General features: G+C 38.6%; 1 protein-coding gene and 1 long non-coding RNA gene across 15 annotated transcripts in view; one reads left to right on the forward strand and one right to left on the reverse strand.

The window, feature by feature from the left end:
• Positions 1 to 23,265, reverse strand: part of LOC138000244 (uncharacterized) — a 37,346-nt gene that overhangs the window by 5,916 nt on the left and 8,165 nt on the right. For 4 of the 13 annotated variants that reach the window (XM_068846569.1, XM_068846556.1, XM_068846516.1 and 1 more), the window contains one exon: positions 1,978 to 2,007. The exons of 3 other annotated variants lie outside the window; for them this stretch is intronic. Coding sequence is in view for 3 of the 10 variants with exons in the window: in XM_068846516.1 (XP_068702617.1) it covers positions 1,978 to 2,007 (30 nt within the window). In the remaining 7 variants the exon portion in view is untranslated. Of the gene's footprint in view, positions 1 to 1,977; positions 2,008 to 2,133; positions 2,337 to 13,563; positions 13,634 to 13,852; positions 13,904 to 21,815; positions 22,054 to 23,265 lie in introns of those variants that run through there. 6 more of the 13 variants (XM_068846561.1, XM_068846549.1, XM_068846508.1 and 3 more) reach the window with 6 other exon arrangements.
• LOC138000299 (uncharacterized) lies at positions 5,316 to 12,002 on the forward strand. Of its 2 annotated transcripts, none has more exons than XR_011123104.1 (3): positions 5,316 to 5,583; positions 8,797 to 8,991; positions 9,570 to 12,002. It is a non-coding gene; the product is annotated as an uncharacterized lncRNA (long non-coding RNA). The 2 variants fall into 2 exon arrangements; XR_011123103.1 differs by lacking the exon at positions 5,316 to 5,583 and adding an exon at positions 7,223 to 7,695.

Consider the following 23,265-nt stretch of genomic DNA (forward strand, 5'->3'; position numbering starts at 1 on the left):
CTTTGTGTGGACCTTGTACTTCTCAATTCCAATCAACTCAGTTATTTGATCATCCTTTACAAGCAGCAGCATAACTAGTAAGCCTTTAGACAGTAATAAACAAGACCAAGCAACAGCAATGATGACATTTTGGTGTGAATGGGAGTCATTGGCTTCGTGCTAGATCCAAACTGAAACTTGATTAAATGATTGCGACCGGCAAAAAAAAGGTCATCTATTGCCAGATATCGATATTATCCGAGTAGGGAACCGTGCCAGTTGGAAAGAAATGCTGAAAAATATTGATAAACATGCAAATATTGAAACTTGATCCAGATAGAGTTTAGTCAAATGCACTGAGCCCGCCTTGAAAATCATGCCAATTTAACACGCAGACAAAACTTGAATGATCCAATTACGGGATATAAATTGAAAGGTCAAACACATAGATTTAGCTTTGTTTTTTTTCTTGTGAAACCGAGTAGCAATTTCATTTATGCGGATTAATTGGTTTTGAGGCCGTACGTGTCGCCAGACACGCTTAAGGAAGGTACACTGAGTGTATTTGGTAACAAGTGTATACAGCAGCTAGGTAACAAATAAGGATAATTACAACAAAGGGAGGTAATATTCATTTGCTCTGAGGCATTAACAGCTTTCCCAACGGACAGCAAACATTTCTACGTTTTTAATCCCAGAACCGCCTCAAAGAGTACTTTCCTCAAAACTGAATTAAAAGTGCTTTACCCGCTATCTTCATCGGCTTAAATAATAGACGACTTAACACAAGAGAAAATCACTCTTTTGTCAGCGAAAGGTGATTGGTTTGAGGCAAATTCCTGTCATTTGCATAGCGGAATATGCCGTTGTGGCTTCTTAGAGAGAAATTTCGAAGTCACGTATGATCGTTATCACAGTGCAGCAGTTCACTTCTTCCCGGAGACCATCTCTGCTTCCGTGTTTCGCGCAAACCAGTCATATCTAGACACGGGGAACCATCCTGGTGTTTCTCCACTTCCCTCAAAACAAAATTCTCTAAATGAGAAATTTGCCCAAACCGTAGATATGAAATTAATCAGCCGGCGTTTTTCACTAGTTGTTTTTGTAATGGACAAATTAAGTAGGTTCTTAACAATGCAAGCCGAACAGACCGAACTTTAAATGAAATGATTTCTTCTCCCAGCTCTAAAAAACAAAGAACGTTAAGTGCCTTTGAATAGTCAAATTAAAGGATTTTTTGCCGCGTCTTAATATTTCAATAATATCAGTGTGCGACTTAAACTCAATCACGTAAAGGAAAGCAACCGTCCGCTTCGCGGGTCTCGCGGTCATAATTATTCTGAACTTCTTCTCTTGAAGAAATTACGCGCCGCGCTTCGGAAAACTGAATCCTCGTAACATCCAAAACATTTGCAGTGGGCTACATGCGTTTATTAAAATATTTGTGAGCCTAAATTGATTCAGATACTGTTTACAGTGTAAGACTCTCGGTAACCATAGCTGCGAGAGGATGCAGTTCCTGATTAGCGAGAAGGACTTCTGTGAGTCATCTGACAAGAAAACAACACTTCGCTCTAAAATGCGCCTGTTCTCAGAATTACAGGCTAAGATTTACCACTGTTACCAAAGGTTTCGGGATCAGCCGTTCTCAGTACACGTATATTTGATTGCATAAAGGGCAAGAAGATGCGAGAAATAGGAAGGCCGTTGACCGATTGGCATGTGCTGCTGGTGCAACTCGGTACTAACTAGATGTTTAGCCAGAAATAGTTGTTTCTTCGCGGAAGAGGCAAAGATAAGTTCGAATGGTCACCATTACAATTGTAATTTTAAATCCTTTTCAGTCCAACTTGAGAAAAGCCAATTACAGCATGTGCGTTTTCAGGTACAAGCTAATCTGCTGGACCCGTTTCCATAACATGGCCTTTGGCACAATTTTCGTTCTATTCATTCTGGGTTTTTTTATTTAATAAATCAAGAGCGAGTCTCAGATCTTACCTTTTGTGTTTTGTGGTTAATTTCCAAGTCCTGAAAAATAAACGCAGGTGAATAAGGCATAACTCTTTGAGCTTAATAACCGATTGATGCAAAGTAGTTGAGGACTAGTTGAAAGGTCCGTGCTTTGTTCCACTTGTTTAAATTATGATGACTAACCTTGAGGATTTAGAAAAAAAGCAGATGTTTTTTCAAAGTTATTTTAAAATTAAAATTCATGAAAGTTAGATTACCTCACGATTTTAAGCAAATAAAAGTCAAACGAGTCCGTTTTCTACTTAGACGTGTTTTCCTCGTAAATAGACTTTTAGAGATCCAGTTTGTTGCCATAAAGGCTTGACAACAATGCTCAGTGACAAATTAAGCCGGAGGCCCTTCTTTTTCGTTTTATCCCTTAAGTAGAAATTAGAAGAATGTTTTCATTACGCACGTAAGAATTAACTAATGATTGTCCTCAGACAGCTTTTACTTCCAGACAGCCTTAAGGAGAATTTGAAGACATGTCATTGCCTTATCATTCGGAAACTTAATAGAAATGCACCAATGAAACACACTCCAGTCACGAAGCACTCTTTCCGTGTCTGTAATTGTACTAATTTCTATATTTCCTTGTGAACATGGTGGTTAAGTGAAAAGTTGTCAAACATCTTCAGTAAATGAATGTTTTCTACGTCATTACCGAGTATTTTTCTGGTAAGACAGGTGTCACTACTTTTTTTTAGAAAGATTGATGGCCCTCTTTCGATCATCGAAAATAAACCTTTCATAGTACCTAAGTTATGATTTGAAAACAAATACGGCGTGTATTTGCACACGACTTTTCATACTCAGCATCAACACTGATGCGGCGGAGAAATCCTCCTAAAGAGTTGTTCAAGACTTCTCTTCAATTGACTGCACGTCGTTTATCAAAGTTCTTAAAAGCTCTCAAAGCTTTGCGTAGGCGTGCATGATTACAACAAGTAAACTATAACAAAACATCTAACTATCTGGAATAAATTCCTAGTCATGCCAGACACCTGTTTGAGTTAAGTTCGAGCCGGTGCATAAAACTGATAATGTGTTTGGCCTTAAAATAATATTATGCTATCTTGACTCGAGTGCTCGCTGTTTGAGCTTTCAAGACTTAGAAAACATGAGGCATACGGTATGTTGTTATAAAGGATTACAGACAGTTAATTTCATGCTTTTTGAGAATTTTATTCTGATGTCAACAGGGCCTGCAAAATGGTTTTTCGTAAGAATTTCTTTAAAACTGAGGTGACCGCGTAAGAGAAAACGAAAAAAGCTAAGAAACCTTAGGGAAACGTTTGACAACAGAAATGATGTGCTCAATGCCATCTGGTTCCACGGTTAAATCGCCATGAAAGCTGTAGAGTGATTTCAGCAACAAAAGTCAAATCCGTTTGAAGCCTTTTGGGGAGGTTGCTTTAAAAAACCCTCATTAAGATTCCGGTATTAAAACGCTTTAAGGACCACCGTGAATAATGGTCTCTTTGGACAAACGTTTGGCAAACGTTCATTGAAGGTCAGGTCAATGACGTTTTGACAAACAATTCCAGATAGTTCTTAAGTCAAATCGGTTGAACTTGAATGGATACCGTTTTCTTAAGGTCATGAAGAAGCTCACTGATACTAGTTGATATCTTTCACTTTCAAACAACCCCCCTTGTTTACATTTCTTTACCTCATGTTTCATTTCAAGATTTAACTGATCAATCACTGTCTCCAGAGACCGACCAAGTCAAACGAATTTCCATTTTATACGACTCGCTTCGCGATTTAGACAGACGATATTCTTTACGTAATAGGGGCCGCGTAGAGGGAGCGGCTGCGGCTATAGCTCCACTTTTTTCGGACGGTGTTGTTACGGTTCTCTCCTAAACGTCTCCCCGCTTCCCCTACACTTCCCTGATCTGTACCAAAACCTAGCGCACCCTCTTTCAAACGTACTTCGCGGCCCCTGAATACGTGAATTGGTGAATGCGCCTAATATGCAGATTTTTCTTAACTTGACGCTACCTTCCTAGAAAGAAGAAAACTAAATACTACGATAAAGAGATTAAACATCTTAGACAACTTAGCCTACAGCTTGCCGGCAATTTGAAACTAACATAATACCACAACGCCCTTGGTATATTTAAGAAGCTTTGAATCTGAGCTGGCATCATTATCTTCAAAACAGCATTTAACAGCGTTGGACTTAAGAATTGTATATCCAAAGTTAAACAAACAAAGTCGTAGAAAACTTCCGGTTCTAAAGAAATGATAGGTTGCTTGGGTTTGATCTCTCATGAGGTACTCTCTTTTTTCATACATGATAAGATTAACGTTCAGGCTGAGATAAACCAAAACTTTGAGAACATATTAAGGACATACCCAGGTTGAGAGTTGGATAAGAACGCTTTTATTTTGCTCATGCTTTCAGTTTGTTTTTGTGAGTAGTACTCATTCTTTTTTGTGTGCGTGAGTAGGAAATGTTAAAGAAATGAAAACTGTAGTCTAACAGGACAATTCAGTCAAATACTTAGGGATCCGACGTTCATTTAATATTACGATGTCCGTGGTTTTCTTATTGCACGATCATACATTCAAGAACCACCTTCAGTTTGGAGTCCAAGTTAGTATACAACACAACTTTTAAGAACAGGTGTGATAAGAACGTTCTGAGGTTCAAATCGCAAAACAAACTGAGAACGTTCGGCCTCAGGCTCAAACTGAAATCGTCCTTGTAAAAACAAGCGTGTACGTTAATTAATGTTGCTGAGAACATGGTTTTTCCATCTTATAGAAAACCAACGCTAAAACTGGAACACACACTCACTCAGTCGTGGCTTAATTAAGAAGCGACGAACCTCCTCAAGTGAGTTTCATGAATGAAGAAACTCCAAACTCTATTTGCCGCGATTACGAGCCTTCACCTAAACGTGGCGGAAATTCATAGCTTTCGTGATTTTTTTTATGTCCTGTTAAAATCATGGTTCCAGAAAAGAATGCCCAGTTTCAGCGCAGAGCTGTCATTACTAAATAAGCATTCGGTTTTGAAAAATGGCCAAAGCAAAAATCATGGGTGGTCAAAAACAATTCTAGGCCGCAAAAAAAGGCTTCGTTCTGGCTCAACGATAAGAAGTTGCCGGGAGTCTCAACTAATAGAAGAAATTTTCTGACCCCATAAGAGACACCCGCTGTGCATGGGGTACAGTTCTCAAAAATCTCTTTAGTACTGTATGTATGTTAATAACCTGGATAATGTGTCAGTCCCAGATGAAACGTTTGGCCCGTTTATCTCGAACAGATGACGTTAAGCAGAAGGCATAATAATTAAACAATCCGCTCAAGGCGCAACTGATTAATCGAATTCCATGCAGACTTTGGTTTCTCTGTTGTGTCAATTACACTAAGGATGCTACTGTTTTGCCATTATGCCAATAGCCGAATGAAACAATCTCCGAAAGGATGGTCACGACTTCAGTTGAACGGGAAAATGAGCTAAGAAGTTGAAAAATTCCAGTGATCGAGGTCTTCAGTGAAAACAGTAAGGAAGACATATAGGGGAGAAAGCGTCCTGGAATATTTTTCCCTCTAAGTTTCAGTTGTGATCTTGAACAGGTATTTTGATAAAGAACGAATGTCAATTGAATTTGTTGTCCAGAAATAAGTATGGAATTGATTAGAGTAGCTTGGAAATATATTTCAATCACTGTGTTTTTCTGATATCGTGAAAATTGTTTTTCACGCAACTAAACCACTTGAAGATTCTACACCATTTCATCCCGGATATTCTAATGTTGCACCTCTTGCGTATGTCGTCAGTATATTTAGCAATTATTTCATCAGCGCGTTGGATAGAAAATACGTGGCTGTAACCGATCTCGTATCCAAATAGTGCTCAACCAATGATCGATTGTTCCATTAACTGATATTTCAGTTTAAGTCAGCGTTAAGGTTTTTGGAAATTTCGTTTTGATCCAGCCCAGCTCAGTAACACTTGGCAAGATTATAAGATAAGCTGATAACCGGGAATTCGAGAGCCAATCATAGTGAGGTTCTCCAAGCCTGGAGGTTCTCCAAGCTAACCATTGGTAAGCATTAATTCCAATAGGTTGTCTGGGATGTAAAGCAGATGATTCCAAACTGCAACAACCTGGAGGCAGGAATGTTCGCAAAACGCAAGTCGGAAATTCCCTAATAGTAAATTACGTAATTATAAATTATGTAAATTTCGATTACTTTTTTCTGCAATTTAATTTAGCCTAGCAAGGCTCAGTATGGCTCTTGTCAGGTAGGATTCTTTTCGACTGGTGTATATCTGGTTTCCTTTGTTGATTTGGCAAGAACTGTAAGAAACGAACAGGAGAAATAAAGGCCCGGCCCGACCCGGCTTCAACATTAATTGCTTCAACATCCATTCGATTTTGTTGCACAACCAAATGTTGATGATGTGTTGAAACTGTTTTCCCACCGCAGCAGTCAACATCGTTCAACACCGTTCAATAAAATCGAATGGATTTTGAAGCCGTTTTTCCGTGGCTTAAACGACCTTTCTGGTGGCCTGAAAAGTCCCTTGCATGTAAAACAATTCATTATGATGGTAAATAAGCTATTTCTGGTATATCACGCGCCACATGCACAGTTTAACACCGTGTCGGGAAGATTCAGGAAGGAAAGAACAATATTAGCAATGGCAAACAAGCGAGACCGGTATTGCTTCGTCACGAGAGCATAAAGTTTATACCTTTGGGCTAAAGTGAAATGCTTTAAATCTAGGACAATGCCTATTTAAAATCGAACTTACCAACTAGTACAGGCTTCATGGAAAATACAACGTAACTGGGAAACAAGATAGCTGAATTTAATAAGCTAAACAAATACAACTATTTTCTTGAGAAAAGGTCATCGAAGTAAATGAAAAACTTAAACGCAGTTGAAGATTTTTCCCAGGCTTCTTTACAACTGTATAAGTTGTTTGATCACATTTACAATAAACAGTGCGTTGATTTTGAGCACAAGTAATTGTTTTCGCTGCAATGAGTCATCTAAAATAGGACTTATATCATCCGAGTCAGATATAATCAAGAGAAAAATTAAATTTGATTTACAAAAGCTTTCCGGTTTGCGCATTGAGGGAAAGGACATTATATTACTTAACACGTACGCGTGCCCGTATTTTCAAATGTGCCGCAAAGGTGGAATACGCCAGGACTGAGGAAGAAGCAAGGTTTGGACTACTTGATTTTTATTTCCGTGTATTCTTGGACGATGCCTTTTTTAAATCGAACTTAACCAACTAACACAGACTTCATGGAAAATACAACGTAACTGGGAAACAAGATAGCTGAATTTAATAATCCAAACAAATACAACTATTTTCTTGAGAAAAGGTCATCGAAGTAAATGAAAAACTTAAGCGCAGTTGAAGATTATTCCCAGGCATCTTTACAACTTTATAAGTTGTTTGATCCGATTTACAATAAACAGTGCGTTGATTTTGAGCACAAATAATTCTACTTGCTGCAATAAGTCATCTAAAATAGGACTTACATCATCCGAGTCTGATATAACCTAGAGAGAAATTAAATTTGATTTACAAAAGCTTTCCGGTTTGCGCATTGAGGGAAAAGCACATTACTTAACGACGTATACGCGTGCTCATACTATCATACTATAACTTTTCAAAAGGCCCGCAAAGGTGGAATACGCCAGGACTGAGGAAGAAGCAAGGTTTGGACTACTTGATTTTTACTTCCGTGTATTCCTAAGACTGTGTTACATGTAGTACGTCTTGACCAAACTGGGGTGGAGTGGACTCAACTTTCCTATTCCTTAACATTAGCAGCCTAATTGTGTATGAGAGAATGTATTATAGTGCATGAGCGGATAAAAATTCTATTTACTTAAAAAAACGCGTTTTGGCTACAGTATATTTTGTTCGTTTGGTTTAAAATTGGTTTTCATTTTCAACTTTTAAAGTAAAAAAGTAAGTAGAACATCTATTTAGACACGAGACTGGTTAACGCGTGACGAAAAATACAGAAAACTACAGATTGAAGTAAGCCTGAATGAAATAGTCTCTTTTTTAGAGAAAATGCCGCCAATTTGGGTTTCTTTAAGGTTTAAAGAAAGTGGGAAGAATAACAAGTTTTTCTCTGTAAACAGAAGAACAAGTCAGTTTTCCTGTAGAGCAATGTACTGTGATAATTTTATTGCTTTAATTTAAAGTTGTGTTTTTCAACCTTTCTTAACGAGATGACGTTAGTATAGCATTGAAGTGAACGAAGTAAATGACCCAATATCGGATAGCATTGTCTTTAAACTTTTATCACGTGAAAGCATTGCACCTCTCCTATATAGCTATTATTTACATTTTTACAGACTGAGGTTGTCCTGGCAGAGTAGATCTTTCCAAAATCAACACTGACCTAGACCTTGCGATGTCATTGAATGGACTTTTTCAACGAATCAGGTCCTAATACAATCCGGAGGTTGAAACTTGCCCCAGCAGCAAACTCGATTGATTTTATTATCTTAATTATTTCATAGCCGTAAGCAGCAAAGCTAGGAATTTGTGATTGGATCAGGACAGCTCGTTCTTGCCAAACTATTCATGTGACTTTAAATTAAGCGAAGACTTGTAAACGATAAAATAGGACCTGATACAGCTCTAAATAACAAATATTACGTTATTAAATAAACATTTACACTATAAATACATCATCAGATATGCATTGAATATGTAACAGTTAAGGCGATATTATTCGACTGAGTGATAAATTGTTCTATTTTCCGCTTTGGGCGGTGTGGTTTTTCTAATTGATTGCACAGGACACACGCCAAACTCAGGAGCTTTTCGCAATGATGACGGCAACACGAACGCAAAAGTCATTTGGACAGTGAGAGAAAAGTTCTACTTGAAAGGCCAAAGACGCCTGAAGTGGTTGGAATAGTTCGGTTGGACCGCTTAAGGAAATATGAAGAACGATTAAACACGTTCGCCTTTTCAGAAATAAAAGGAAAGAGGTTTGGAAAACGCCACTTACTAGTAAAACGGGGCTCAAACCATTTATATTAAGTTTAGTGTAACGACTTCTGAAATATTCTGTCGACTTTGCTTCAAAAATGATTTTGAATTTATTAACAAGAAATCATTAGAAAATTGTAAATGAACTAATTCCTCGAAAAAGTTGAAAATTACGTGATATAAAATCGAAGGAGCATAGCTGTTTTGTCGTTCTTTAATATTTATTTAAATGGAAACGCCAGGATCTCGTCTAGCAATCTTTTTGCACGAAATTAATCGCCTAGTAGCAACCCTTCCCTGCATTCATGCCCCTAAAGATGTTAGAGACACCTATTGCTAACATCCTAGCAAAGTTGTTCGGAGACAATACTCTAAGATTCTCAAGATCGAAAAAAACAGACTAAACTTGGCTTAAAACTGCCGCTGTATAAGCCACTTGGCTTTTGTTTAAGGTATTAAACAGACCCTTCTTAACTGCTTGGTAGTCACGACAATTGCGACAAAATACTGTGTTGAATGCTCTACTTGGCTTCAAATTTCCCCGCTTATAATGCGTTGTTCAATTCACTTTACATAGTCTAAGAAGTGAGAGAAAAGAGGAGAGGATGCAAAGAGTAGAAATGAAACTCAATACAGAGCTGCGAGGTGAAGAGGAGCAAACTGAAGTTTCGCGAGACAGGAGGCAAACACCGGATTATCTCCTCGTGCCACGAATTAGAGCTAATAGAGGAGATGGCAGCCGAAGCAGTCCTTCCACAACAATGCGGCATCCTGTAGCTCCAATCCTGGACAAGCGTTCGCGGTCAGAAGGGAACCTTTTGGGTTCCCAACAGTTTGATTTAAGGAGCGGACAACCACTAGAAGCACGTAATAAAAGGAATGTACGACTTCCGAGATTACATAAGGAGATGTCATCAGATTATCACAAAGGCCGTAATCTTAAACTGACACCAGAAAAACCTGAATTTTTAAGTGAAAACAACAATAACAGCATGAAAGTAAAGAGATTTGCAGCACCTCGTTTCGATGAGCATAAACGGTTGCTTAAACAGCACATCGAAAAAGAGGACAACGAATATAGAGCCGAACAGAGGAAACGAGAACATGTATTTAAGTGGCTTAGCGATCAGAAAGCTTAGTAAATAATAGCTAGATAAATCAGGTAAAGTGTTGGTTGTAAAGGTATATTAACGGGGAAAGATTAAAAGGGCAATCAGCTACAATCTGAGAATGGAAGGGCAAATGGCTTAAGGCATCTTAGGAGCGTCGGCTACGTAAGAAAGCTATAGTTTTTCAGCACCGATTTTGGAAAAAGGCTGGTAGATACGTAGATAAGGGCTTTTAGTCCACTGTTTGCACGTATCGCGGTTCAAGTCTTCATGTCACAATACCAGTCAACTTACGGTTTTTTTTTTTTCAATTCACACAGAAAAGGAACGCCTGGAGCTACGTGATTGTTTCTGTTGCTCAGTGTTGATTTAGTGTTTCTAATCAGTCGACCCATCCTTAACGCTGTTGATTGCTCCTAAAAGGCACGCTTGGTTAACATGACTTGCTATATAAGAGTGACCGGGGGTTCGCAGCGCTATTATTGTAATTTTTCAGAATGCTCAAAGATTTTTTATATCCAATCGGGAGGAATGTCTTTACCGAACTATTGATAGAGGCGCAAACAAAGTATAGCTGTGGAGCCATGCTTACGAGGCGTTCGATTTTTTTCTTCTGTACATATGAAAGGCTCCAGGCGTTACAATAATGTGTTTTTTTTTTTTTTATTTGACACAATTTTAGTTAACTGAAGTCCAATTTTCAGAATAGTTGTGTGAACTGACCTAGCCGTACTGAACTTTAAAATTCAGGGACAACAATTTGTAGTGTATACCAAAACTGAAAACTTAAACACAAATACATAAATATATCTTATTAGGTGTTTTGGTGTGTAGTATCGCTGAGTGCTTTTACGAGTTTTGCTATCAAAATACAAACAACGAGTATAAATATTCAGCGATACTACGCACCGAAACATCTAATAAGCTATTTATTATCCAAATTTTTAGCAGTTTAAGGAAATGAATTGTAAACAACCGAGAACGTGTGACAGATTTATTCGTGTAGGGCAACGTCAGCAACTAAACTAGTCAAACCGGTTCTCCACTGTACTATGACCAAATGTACAGATAATTAACTGTGCAATATCATGGAATATTTGTACCCGTTTCGTGGGTTTTTTGTTCAATAACTAATACAGTTGGATAATAAATCCATTTATTATACAGCTGTATTAGTTATTGCACAGAAAACGCGTGAAACGAGTACAAATATTCCACGATATTGTAAAATTGGTTATTGAACAGTAGAGAACCGGTTTGACTAGTTTAGGTGCTGACGTTTGCCCGCGCTGAAGAACTGAAAATACGACTGGTTTATATACTTCCGAATTCATGGTGATTGGACCACCCTGACGGCTCAATAGGGAATTAACACGTTCCAAAAAAACACTTACTGGAAAAAAACTGGATTGAATTCGCCGGTGTTTGCATGTTCTCTGGTCTGAGGCTATTCCAAAAGTGTAACATGACATAAAAAAGAGTCCTTTAAAAGTCTGAAAAAGGGTGGAATTGTTACAGATCAAAGGAGGAAAATTCTCCGGAAATTGTCGAAAACAGAAAACGCTCAAAGGAAAAACATCACAAGAGGGAAACAAGTTAGAAGAGACAGGATCTAAGTTCTCGAAGTACCTGTCCACCATACGAGTCACTGTGACTCATGATCAACAAGATCACGTCAGAGGAAGTCAAACAGAGAGGGAAGTCGATCCTACTCATTGCAAGATGCATCATGTTGTAAAGACACTGTTTTAGTCGCACTTTGTTACAGACTTTGTTAGGGAGAAAGCAAGAGCACTCGCTTCCCAACATGGAAAATGTGGCCTGGGTTAGACTCCCAGACTTGGTGTCACATCTCTGGCGAGTTTGTTGGTTCTCTCTACTCTGCCCCCAGTCGTTTTTTTCCCCTCTCTTCAAAAACCAAACTCCGACTTGATATGATTTGGTATGATTTGATTTGTACAGTGTCCCCAATTAGTGCAATAGCGCTACTAAATACAGTTTACATTTAAATAAAGTTCATTATTATTATTAAACATGAAATCAGGAACTTCAGCTCATTTATACTTGAAAATCTAAGAGAATTGTCTCATATCTGTAGCAGCGATAGATGCCTCGTATATTCTCCATAATCATTATTCCGTGTCGGCTACAAATGTATCGCTAGATGAAACGTTATCTTGTTACACATTTAACCCCGAAAAATCGGCAGGTCAAAATCAACTGCCTTGGGTAAGAAATCTGCGCGACTCATACGCCGAGAATGCGCTGATCTCATTTGCATTCCAATATCCTAGATATTCAATTATCAGTTGACAACTGGTGTATTCCCGAAAGATTGGAATTGCGCAAAAGTTGCTTCAAACGATAAGAACAACTACCGTGCCATGGCATACGGCGCCCGAAATTTTACTTGCAATGAACATGCGTTGCTCAAGACACAATCTTGAGAAATTTTACTCAAGTGTTTGATTTCATTTTTTGGTCGTGATCACATTTTGGTGACTTGTGTACATCAGCGTCTCTTTTCTGTCGCAATTCAATTCATAAACGGAATGTACAGCATTATAACCGATCCCGCTGTAAGGCAAGCAGTTTGTATTAGTCTATTTTCCTTGTCATATAGTGTTTTAGACAGGGAGTACTTACTTCATATGCACTGACCTTGGCGTCTGGATGATTTTGCCGATATAGTTACTTAAAAATTATATCATAATTTTACCAATATTTTGGGGGAGGGAACTGAGCATTTTTGGGAGTAAGCTTCTACCCGTCAAATACCCTAGATAGAACCCTGATAATTAATCACTTTCTGCTACAACTAATGTTGTGTGCAACACTTACCACTTAATTGGCTGTCTAGTCCTTGTCAGACTGAATATTCATTTTTATTTTAAAACTTGCGAGCCAGTAACCATTCTTCCAGTAATGTAATGCTCGCTGGGAAATTATGTAATCCTAACGCAAGTTCAAGGCTTAGAGTCCGATCGCACTAGCGAATTCTTAATTTGCTTTGCACTTGATGATGGTCAACCGCAAAGCTTGGACGAGTGAACCAACGCTCGAGAATCTTATAAATTTTGTCAAATTCTGTCAGGATCATTCGATCAAACAATTGGTTTTGCTATTATTTTGTTTCGAAAATTGGAAGTTCGTGCCAGTTATATTTGTAGTCTAGTGTGCGACCCGGCCCTTATTATGATTTGTTGACCGGTCGACCTCGAAATGATGCGATGATTACCGGAGTATTTCATGCACATGCAAAGAGAATGTGATGATTACTAGACAGAAAATATTAATGTCATTTAGTAACTCGTGTAGAAAGCAATCAGATAAACGTGAAGTGAGTTGGTTTGCATTTCTTAATTCTTTTGTTACCACCCGGAGGTTGTATATTGATGATCACATGGAAGACAACTGTTGGCATCCATAATTTGTATACCCAAATTAAACATATCTGCTAACCTATGTTGTTGATGAAGTGATGCCACGAAACCCAACGCGGTTGTTGCAAATATGAAGAATGAAAGTATGCCTATAACAAGAGGACCCAATCGTATGACAAATATAAGATTGACCAATTGCAATCTCTTAATCGATGCTGTGATACTTATACAAATAAGCCCTTACCACTGCTTCACATAACACAAGCAAAAGAACTGAAAATACGACTGGTTTATATACTTCCGAATTCATGGTGATTGGACTACCCTGAGCTCAATAGGGAATTAACACGTTCCAAAAAAACACTTACTGGAAAAAACTGGATTGAATTCGCCGGTGTTTGCATGTTCTCTGATCTGAGGCTATTCCAAAAGTGTAACATGACACAACAAAGAGTCCTTTAAAAGTCTGAAAAAGGGTGGAATTGTTACAGATCAAAGGAGGAAAATTCTCCGGAAATTGTCGAAAACAGAAAACGCTCAAAGGAAAAACATCACAAGAGGGAAACAAGTTAGAAGAGACAGGATCTAAGGTCTCGAAGTACCTGTCCACCAAACGAGTCACTGTGACTCATGGTCAACAAGATCACGTCAGAGGAAGTCAAACAGAGAGGGAAGTCGATTCTACTCATTGCAAGATGCATCATGTTGTAAAGACACTGTTTTAGTCGCACTTTGTTACAGACTTTGTTAGGGAGAAAGCAAGAGCACTCGCTTCCAAACATGGAAAATGTGGCCTGGGTTAGACTCCCAGACTTGGTGTCACATCTCTGGCGAGTTTGTTGGTTCTCTCTACTCTGCCCCGAGTCGTTTTTTTCCCCTCTCTTCAAAAACCAAACTCCGACTTGATATGATTTGGTATGATTTGATTTGTACAGTGTCCCCAATTAGTGCAATAGCACTAAATACAGTTTACATTTAAATAAAGTTCATTATTATTATTAAACATGAAATCAGAAACTTCAGCTCATTTATACTTGAAAATCTAAGAGAATTGTTTCATATCTGTAGCAGCGATAGATGCCTCATATATTCTCCATAGTCATTATTTCGTGTCGGCTACAAATGTATCGCTAGATGAAACGTTATCTTGTTACACATTTAACCCCGAAAAATCGGCCGGTCAAAATCAACTGCCTTGGGTAAGAAATCTGCGCGACTCATACGCCGAGAATGCGCTGATCTCATTTGCATTCCAATATCCTAGATTTTCAATTATCAGTTGACAACTGGTGTATTCCCGAAAGATTGGAATTGCGCAAAAGTTGCTTCAAACGATAAGAACAACTACCGTGCCATGGCATACGGCTTCCGAAATTTTACTTGCAATGAATATGCGTTGCTCAAGACACAATCTTGAGAAATTTTACTCAAGTGTTTGATTTCATTTTTTGGTCGTGATCACATTTTGGTGACTTGTGTACATCAGCGTCTCTTTTCTGTCGCAATTCAATTCATAAACGGAATGTACGGCATGATAACCGAGCTCGCTGTAAGGCAAGCAGTTTGTATTAGTCCATTTTCCTTGTCATATAGTGTTTTAGACAGGGAGTACTTACTTCATATGCACTGACCTTGGCGTCTGGATGATTTTGCCGATATAGTTACTTAAAAATTATACCATAATGATAACAATATTTTGGTGGAGGGAACTGAGCATTTTTGTGAGTAAGCTTCTACCCGTCCAATACCTTAGATAGAACCCTGATAATTAATCATTTTCTGCTGCAACTAATGTTGTGTGCGCTTGCAGACTCCCAGACTTGGTGTCACATCTCTGGCGAGTTTGTTGGTTCTCTCTACTCTGCCCCGAGTCGTTTTTTTCCCCTCTCTTCGAAAACCAAACTGCGACTTGATATGATTTGGTATGATTTGATTTGTACAGTGTCCCCAATTAGTGCAATAGCGCTAAATACAGTTTACATTTAAATAAAGTTCATTATTATTATTAAACATGAAATCAGGAACTTCAGCTCATTTATACTTGAAAATCTAAGAGAATTGCTTCATATCTGTAGCAGCGATAGATGCCTCATATATTCTCCATAATCATTATTCCGTGTCGGCTACAAATGTATCGCTAGATGAAACGTTATCTTGTTACACATTTAATCCCGAAAAATCGGCCGGTCAAAATCAACTGCATTGGGTAAGAAATCTGCGCGACTCATACGCCGAGAATGCGCTGATCTCATTTGCTTTCCAATATCCTAGATTTTCAATCATCAGTTGACTACTGGTGTATTCCCGAAAGATTGGAATTGCGCAAAAGTTGCTTCAAACGATAAGAACAACTACCGTGCCATGGCATACGGCTTCCGAAATTTTACTTGCAATGAATATGCGTTGCTCAAGACACAATCTTGAGAAATTTTACTAAGTGTTTGATTTCATTTTTTGGTCGTGATCACATTTTGGTGACTTGTGTACATCAGCGTCTCTTTTCTGTCGCAATTCAATCCATAAACGGAATGTACGGCATGATAACCGATCCCGCTGTAAGGCAAGCAGTTTGTATTAGTCCATTTTCCTTGTCATATAGTGTTTTTAGACAGGGAATACTTACTTCATATGCACTGACCTTGGCGTCTGGATGATTTTGCCGATATAGTTACTTAAAAATTATACCATAATGATAACAATATTTTGGGGGAGGGAACTGAGCATTTTTGGGAGTAAGCTTCTACCCGTCAAATACCCTATATAGAACCTTGATAATTAATCACTTTCTGCTGCAACTAATGTTGTGTGCAACACTTACCACTTAATTGGCTGTCTAGTCCTTGTCAGACTGAATATTCATTTTTATTTTAAAACTTGCGAGCCAGTAACCATAGTTCCAGTAATGTAATGCTCGCTGGGAGATTATGTAATCCTAACGCAAGTTCAAGGCTTAGAGTCCGATCGCACTAGCGAATTCTTAATTTTCTTTGCACTTGATGATGGTCAACCGCAAAGCTTGGACGAGTAAACCAACGCTCGAGAATCTTATAAATTTTGTCAAATTCTGTCAGGATCATTCGATCAAACAATTGGTTTTGCTATTATTTTGTTTCGAAAATTGGAAGTTCGTGCCAGTTATATTTGTAGTCTAGTGTGCGACCCGGCCCTTATTATGATTTGTTGACCGGTCGACCTCGAAATGATGAGATGATTACCGGAGTATTTGCTTTCACATGCAAAGAGAATGTGATGATTACTAGACAAAAATATTAATGTCATTCAGTAACTCGTGTAGAAAGCAATCAGATAAACGTGAAGTGAGTTGGTTTGCATTTCTTAATTCTTTTGTTACCACCCGGAGGTTGTATATTGATGATCACATGGAAGACAACTGTTGGCATCCATAATTTGTATATCCAAATTAAACATATCTGCTAACCTATGTTGTTGATGAAGTGATGCCACGAAACCCAACGCGGTTGTTGCAAATATGAAGAATGAAAGTATGCCTATAACAAGAGGACCCAATCGTATGACAAATATAAGATTGACCAATTGCAATCTCTTAATCGATGCTGTGATACTTATACAAATAAGCCCTTACCACTGCTTCACATAACACAAGCAAAAGAACTGAAAATACGACTGGTTTATATACTTCCGAATTCATGGTGATTGGACTACCCTGAGCTCAATAGGGAATTAACACGTTCCAAAAAAACACTTACTGGAAAAAACTGGATTGAATTCGCCGGTGTTTGCATGTTCTCTGGTCTGAGGCTATTCCAAAAGTGTAACATGACACAACAAAGAGTCCTTTAAAAGTCTGAAAAAGGGTGGAATTGTTACAGATCAAAGGAGGAAAATTCTCCGGAAATTGTCGAAAACAGAAAACGCTCAAAGGAAAAACATCACAAGAGGGAAACAAGTTAGAAGAGACAGGATCTAAGAACTCGAAGTACCTGTCCACCAAACGAGTCACTGTGACTCATGATCAACAAGATCACGTCAGAGGAAGTCAAACAGAGAGGGAAGTCGATCCTACTCATTGCAAGATGCATCATGTTGTAAAGACACTGTTTTAGTCGCACTTTGTTACAGACTTTGTTAGGGAGAAAGCAAGAGCACTCGCTTCCCAACATGGAAAATGTGGCCTGGGTTAGACTCCCAGACTTGGTGTCACATCTCTGGCGAGTTTGTTGGTTCTCTCTACTCTGCCCCGAGTCGTTTTTTTCCCCTCTCTTCAAAAACCAAACTCCGACTTGATATGATTTGGTATGATTTGATTTGTACAGTGTCCCCAATTAGTGCAATAGCGCTAAATACAGTTTACATTTAAATAAAGTTCATTATTATTGTTAAACATGAAATCAGGAACTTCAGCTCATTTATACTTGAAAATCTAAGAGAATTGTTTCATATCTGTAGCAGCGATAGATGCCTCATATATTCTCCATAATCATTATTTCGTGTCGGCGACAAATGTATCGCTAGATGAAACGTTATCTTGTTACACATTTAACCCCGAAAAATCGGCCGGTCAAAATCAACTGCATTGGGTAAGAAATCTGCGCGACTCATACGCCGAGAATGCGCTGATCTCATTTGCATTCCAATCTCCTAGATTTTCAATTATCAGTTGACAACTGGTGTATTCCCGAAAGATTGGAATTGCACAAAAGTTGCTTCAAACGATAAAAACAACTACCGTGCCATGGCATACGGCACCCGAAATTTTACTTGCAATGAATATGCGTTGCTCAAGACACAATCTTGAGAAATTTTACTCAAGTGTTTGATTTCATTTTTTGGTCGTGATCACATTTTGGTGACTTGTGTACATCAGCGTCTCTTTTCTGTCGCAATTCAATTCATAAACGGAATGTACAGCATTATAACCGATCCCGCTGTAAGGCAAGCAGTTTGTATTAGTCTATTTTCCTTGTCATATAGTGTTTTAGACAGGGAGTACTTACTTCATATGCACTGACCTTGGCGTCTGGATGATTTTGCCGATATAGTTACTTAAAAATTATACCATAATTTTACCAATATTTTGGGGGAGGGAACTGAGCATTTTTGGGAGTAAGCTTCTACCCGTCAAATACCCTAGATAGAACCTTGATAATTAATCACTTTCTGGTGCAACTAATGTTCTGTGCAACACTTACCACTTAATTGGCTGTCTAGTCCTTGTCAGACTGAATATTCATTTTTATTTTAAAACTTGCGAGCCAGTAACCATAGTTCCAGTAATGTAATGCTCGCTGGGAGATTATGTAATCCTAACGCAAGTTCAAGGCTTAGAGTCCGATCGCACTAGCGAATTCTTAATTTGCTTTGCACTTGATGATGGTCAACCGCAAAGCTTGGACGAGTGAACCAACGCTCGAGAATCTTATAAATTTTGTCAAATTCTGTCAGGATCATTCGATCAAACAATTGGTTTTGCTATTATTTTGTGTCGAAAATTGGAAGTTCGTGCCAGTTATATTTGTAGTCTAGTGTGCGACCCGGCCCTTATTATGATTTGTTGACCGGTCGACCTCGAAATGATGAGATGATTACCGGAGTATTTCATGCACATGCAAAGAGAATGTGATGATTACTAGACAGAAAATATTAATGTCATTTAGTAACTCGTGTAGAAAGCAATCAGATAAACGTGAAGTGAGTTGGTTTGCATTTCTTAATTCTTTTGTTACCACCCGGAGGTTGTATATTGATGATCACATGGAAGACAACTGTTGGCATCCATAATTTGTATACCCAAATTAAACATATCTGCTAACCTATGTTGTTGATGAAGTGATGCCACGAAACCCAACGCGGTTGTTGCAAATATGAAGAATGAAAGTATGCCTATAACAAGAGGACCCAATCGTATGACAAATATAAGATTGACCAATTGCAATCTCTTAATCGATGCTGTGATACTTATACAAATAAGCCCTTACCACTGCTTCACATAACACAAGCAAAAGAACTGAAAATACGACTGGTTTATATACTTCCGAATTCATGGTGATTGGACTACCCTGAGCTCAATAGGGAATTAACACGTTCCAAAAAAACACTTACTGGAAAAAACTGGATTGAATTCGCCGGTGTTTGCATGTTCTCTGGTCTGAGGCTATTCCAAAAGTGTAACATGACACAACAAAGAGTCCTTTAAAAGTCTGAAAAAGGGTGGAATTGTTACAGATCAAAGGAGGAAAATTCTCCGGAAATTGTCGAAAACAGAAAACGCTCAAAGGAAAAACATCACAAGAGGGAAACAAGTTAGAAGAGACAGGATCTAAGAACTCGAAGTACCTGTCCACCAAACGAGTCACTGTGACTCATGATCAACAAGATCACGTCAGAGGAAGTCAAACAGAGAGGGAAGTCGATCCTACTCATTGCAAGATGCATCATGTTGTAAAGACACTGTTTTAGTCGCACTTTGTTACAGACTTTGTTAGGGAGAAAGCAAGAGCACTCGCTTCCCAACATGGAAAATGTGGCCTGGGTTAGACTCCCAGACTTGGTGTCACATCTCTGGCGAGTTTGTTGGTTCTCTCTACTCTGCCCCGAGTCGTTTTTTTCCCCTCTCTTCAAAAACCAAACTCCGACTTGATATGATTTGGTATGATTTGATTTGTACAGTGTCCCCAATTAGTGCAATAGCGCTAAATACAGTTTACATTTAAATAAAGTTCATTATTATTGTTAAACATGAAATCAGGAACTTCAGCTCATTTATACTTGAAAATCTAAGAGAATTGTTTCATATCTGTAGCAGCGATAGATGCCTCATATATTCTCCATAATCATTATTTCGTGTCGGCGACAAATGTATCGCTAGATGAAACGTTATCTTGTTACACATTTAACCCCGAAAAATCGGCCGGTCAAAATCAACTGCATTGGGTAAGAAATCTGCGCGACTCATACGCCGAGAATGCGCTGATCTCATTTGCATTCCAATCTCCTAGATTTTCAATTATCAGTTGACAACTGGTGTATTCCCGAAAGATTGGAATTGCACAAAAGTTGCTTCAAACGATAAAAACAACTACCGTGCCATGGCATACGGCACCCGAAATTTTACTTGCAATGAATATGCGTTGCTCAAGACACAATCTTGAGAAATTTTACTCAAGTGTTTGATTTCATTTTTTGGTCGTGATCACATTTTGGTGACTTGTGTACATCAGCGTCTCTTTTCTGTCGCAATTCAATTCATAAACGGAATGTACAGCATTATAACCGATCCCGCTGTAAGGCAAGCAGTTTGTATTAGTCTATTTTCCTTGTCATATAGTGTTTTAGACAGGGAGTACTTACTTCATATGCACTGACCTTGGCGTCTGGATGATTTTGCCGATATAGTTACTTAAAAATTATACCATAATTTTACCAATATTTTGGGGGAGGGAACTGAGCATTTTTGGGAGTAAGCTTCTACCCGTCAAATACCCTAGATAGAACCTTGATAATTAATCACTTTCTGGTGCAACTAATGTTCTGTGCAACACTTACCACTTAATTGGCTGTCTAGTCCTTGTCAGACTGAATATTCATTTTTATTTTAAAACTTGCGAGCCAGTAACCATAGTTCCAGTAATGTAATGCTCGCTGGGAGATTATGTAATCCTAACGCAAGTTCAAGGCTTAGAGTCCGATCGCACTAGCGAATTCTTAATTTGCTTTGCACTTGATGATGGTCAACCGCAAAGCTTGGACGAGTGAACCAACGCTCGAGAATCTTATAAATTTTGTCAAATTCTGTCAGGATCATTCGATCAAACAATTGGTTTTGCTATTATTTTGTGTCGAAAATTGGAAGTTCGTGCCAGTTATATTTGTAGTCTAGTGTGCGACCCGGCCCTTATTATGATTTGTTGACCGGTCGACCTCGAAATGATGAGATGATTACCGGAGTATTTCATGCACATGCAAAGAGAATGTGATGATTACTAGACAGAAAATATTAATGTCATTTAGTAACTCGTGTAGAAAGCAATCAGATAAACGTGAAGTGAGTTGGTTTGCATTTCTTAATTCTTTTGTTACCACCCGGAGGTTGTATATTGATGATCACATGGAAGACAACTGTTGGCATCCATAATTTGTATACCCAAATTAAACATATCTGCTAACCTATGTTGTTGATGAAGTGATGCCACGAAACCCAACGCGGTTGTTGCAAATATGAAGAATGAAAGTATGCCTATAACAAGAGGACCCAATCGTATGACAAATATAAGATTGACCAATTGCAATCTCTTAATCGATGCTGTGATACTTATACCAATAAGCCCTTACCACTGCTTCATATAACCGTACCTTCCGTGTTTTTCTCTTCCGTTTCCAATTTACCAAGTAGGGAACGAGTCTGCGTTTTTTTCAGTCTCTGCTTTATGAAATTGTGACATAATAGAGCAGGACGCTCACTTTTGAAAGTTTGCCGGCTGAGCTGTCAAATAAATTTCACAATCAATAGTTTTCGTGGTTTACGCTCAGTCACGCCTACTTGCAAATGACAAAAAGGCCACTTGATCGTAGCCTCAACAATTCCTGAGGTGTTTTTCTTTATTTTTTAGTCAACTAAATTCTAAGATAATCCTGTCTAATATATATATTATATGGGGCTTGGTTTATACGTATAACAACAAATCGCCAACTGTTTCTAAGTCAGGTTCATCTCAGTAAATCCGTTGGATATATCAAAATTTGACCGCGCTCCTAAGGGGCTTTTCAGGGCCAATGAAAAAACAAAATATGGCAAATATCACGATAGAACCCCAACTGGTTTGTGGTAGACCATTGGACTCTTTGCCCGCGTAGCCGAGACTTTGAACCGGCACCTGGTGGAACAACGTCAGTTGGACTTGAACCTGGGAACTCTGAATGAAACTCCGACACCCTAACCGTTCGACCAGGTTGTCTAGAAGTCTAAATGCATTCTCTTGGCGTTATTTGAGGTAGCATTACATGTATACTGTTAATGCGTTTGTGATTTTTTGCCCAAACTGAACAAAACGGTTTGACTTGTAGCGTGTTGCATGTGATCATAAACATATAGAGTTTGTTTACTCACGTGATCAGTGACCTTGTTTTTACACCGAAACAAAAGAAAACGTTTGCATGATAATAGAGCTCAATTCCCGGACGATTAGTTGAGTACACCAACATGGCCTCCGTTCATTTGCTTAGGAACACGAACATGGCCGTCGGACCGTGACGTGAAAACACTCTATACCAGAGGCCTACATCAATTATTTTAGTTGGTTTTTTCATGACCCCATACTTGGCAGCCAGGGTTTGAGGGGTAAAAGCTTCCGACTCCCCACCCTCCCCCCCCAAAAAAAATGCTCAGCATCCCTCTAAAAATATTGGTATCATTCAAGAGATTATAGATTGTTAATCTCTTGTATCATTACAGTATGTAAGGAACTATATTGGAAAAATCATCCAGATGCCACGAAAGGTCAGTATACATGAATTCGAAGTAAGTGTTTCCTGTCTAAGGACACTATTTGACAAGGAAAATGGAGTGTTAGAAACTGCTTGCCTTACAGCAGGCTCGATTATCGCCCTGTACAGTCTGTTTATGAGTTGAATCGACTAGCGATAGAATGGACACATTTGTAACCAGAAAACCACGGATTAAGGAGACGCTGATGCACACACCTTATGAGAATGTGATCGTGACTAAAAAATGAAATAATATACCACTGTAACATTTCTCAAAATTGTGTCTTAAAATGCAGCAGATTTCCCATTGCCCATAGTC

The sequence above is a fragment of the Montipora foliosa genome, chromosome 1 (assembly GCF_036669935.1).
Source record: "Montipora foliosa isolate CH-2021 chromosome 1, ASM3666993v2, whole genome shotgun sequence".
Taxonomy (NCBI): domain Eukaryota; kingdom Metazoa; phylum Cnidaria; class Anthozoa; order Scleractinia; family Acroporidae; genus Montipora; species Montipora foliosa.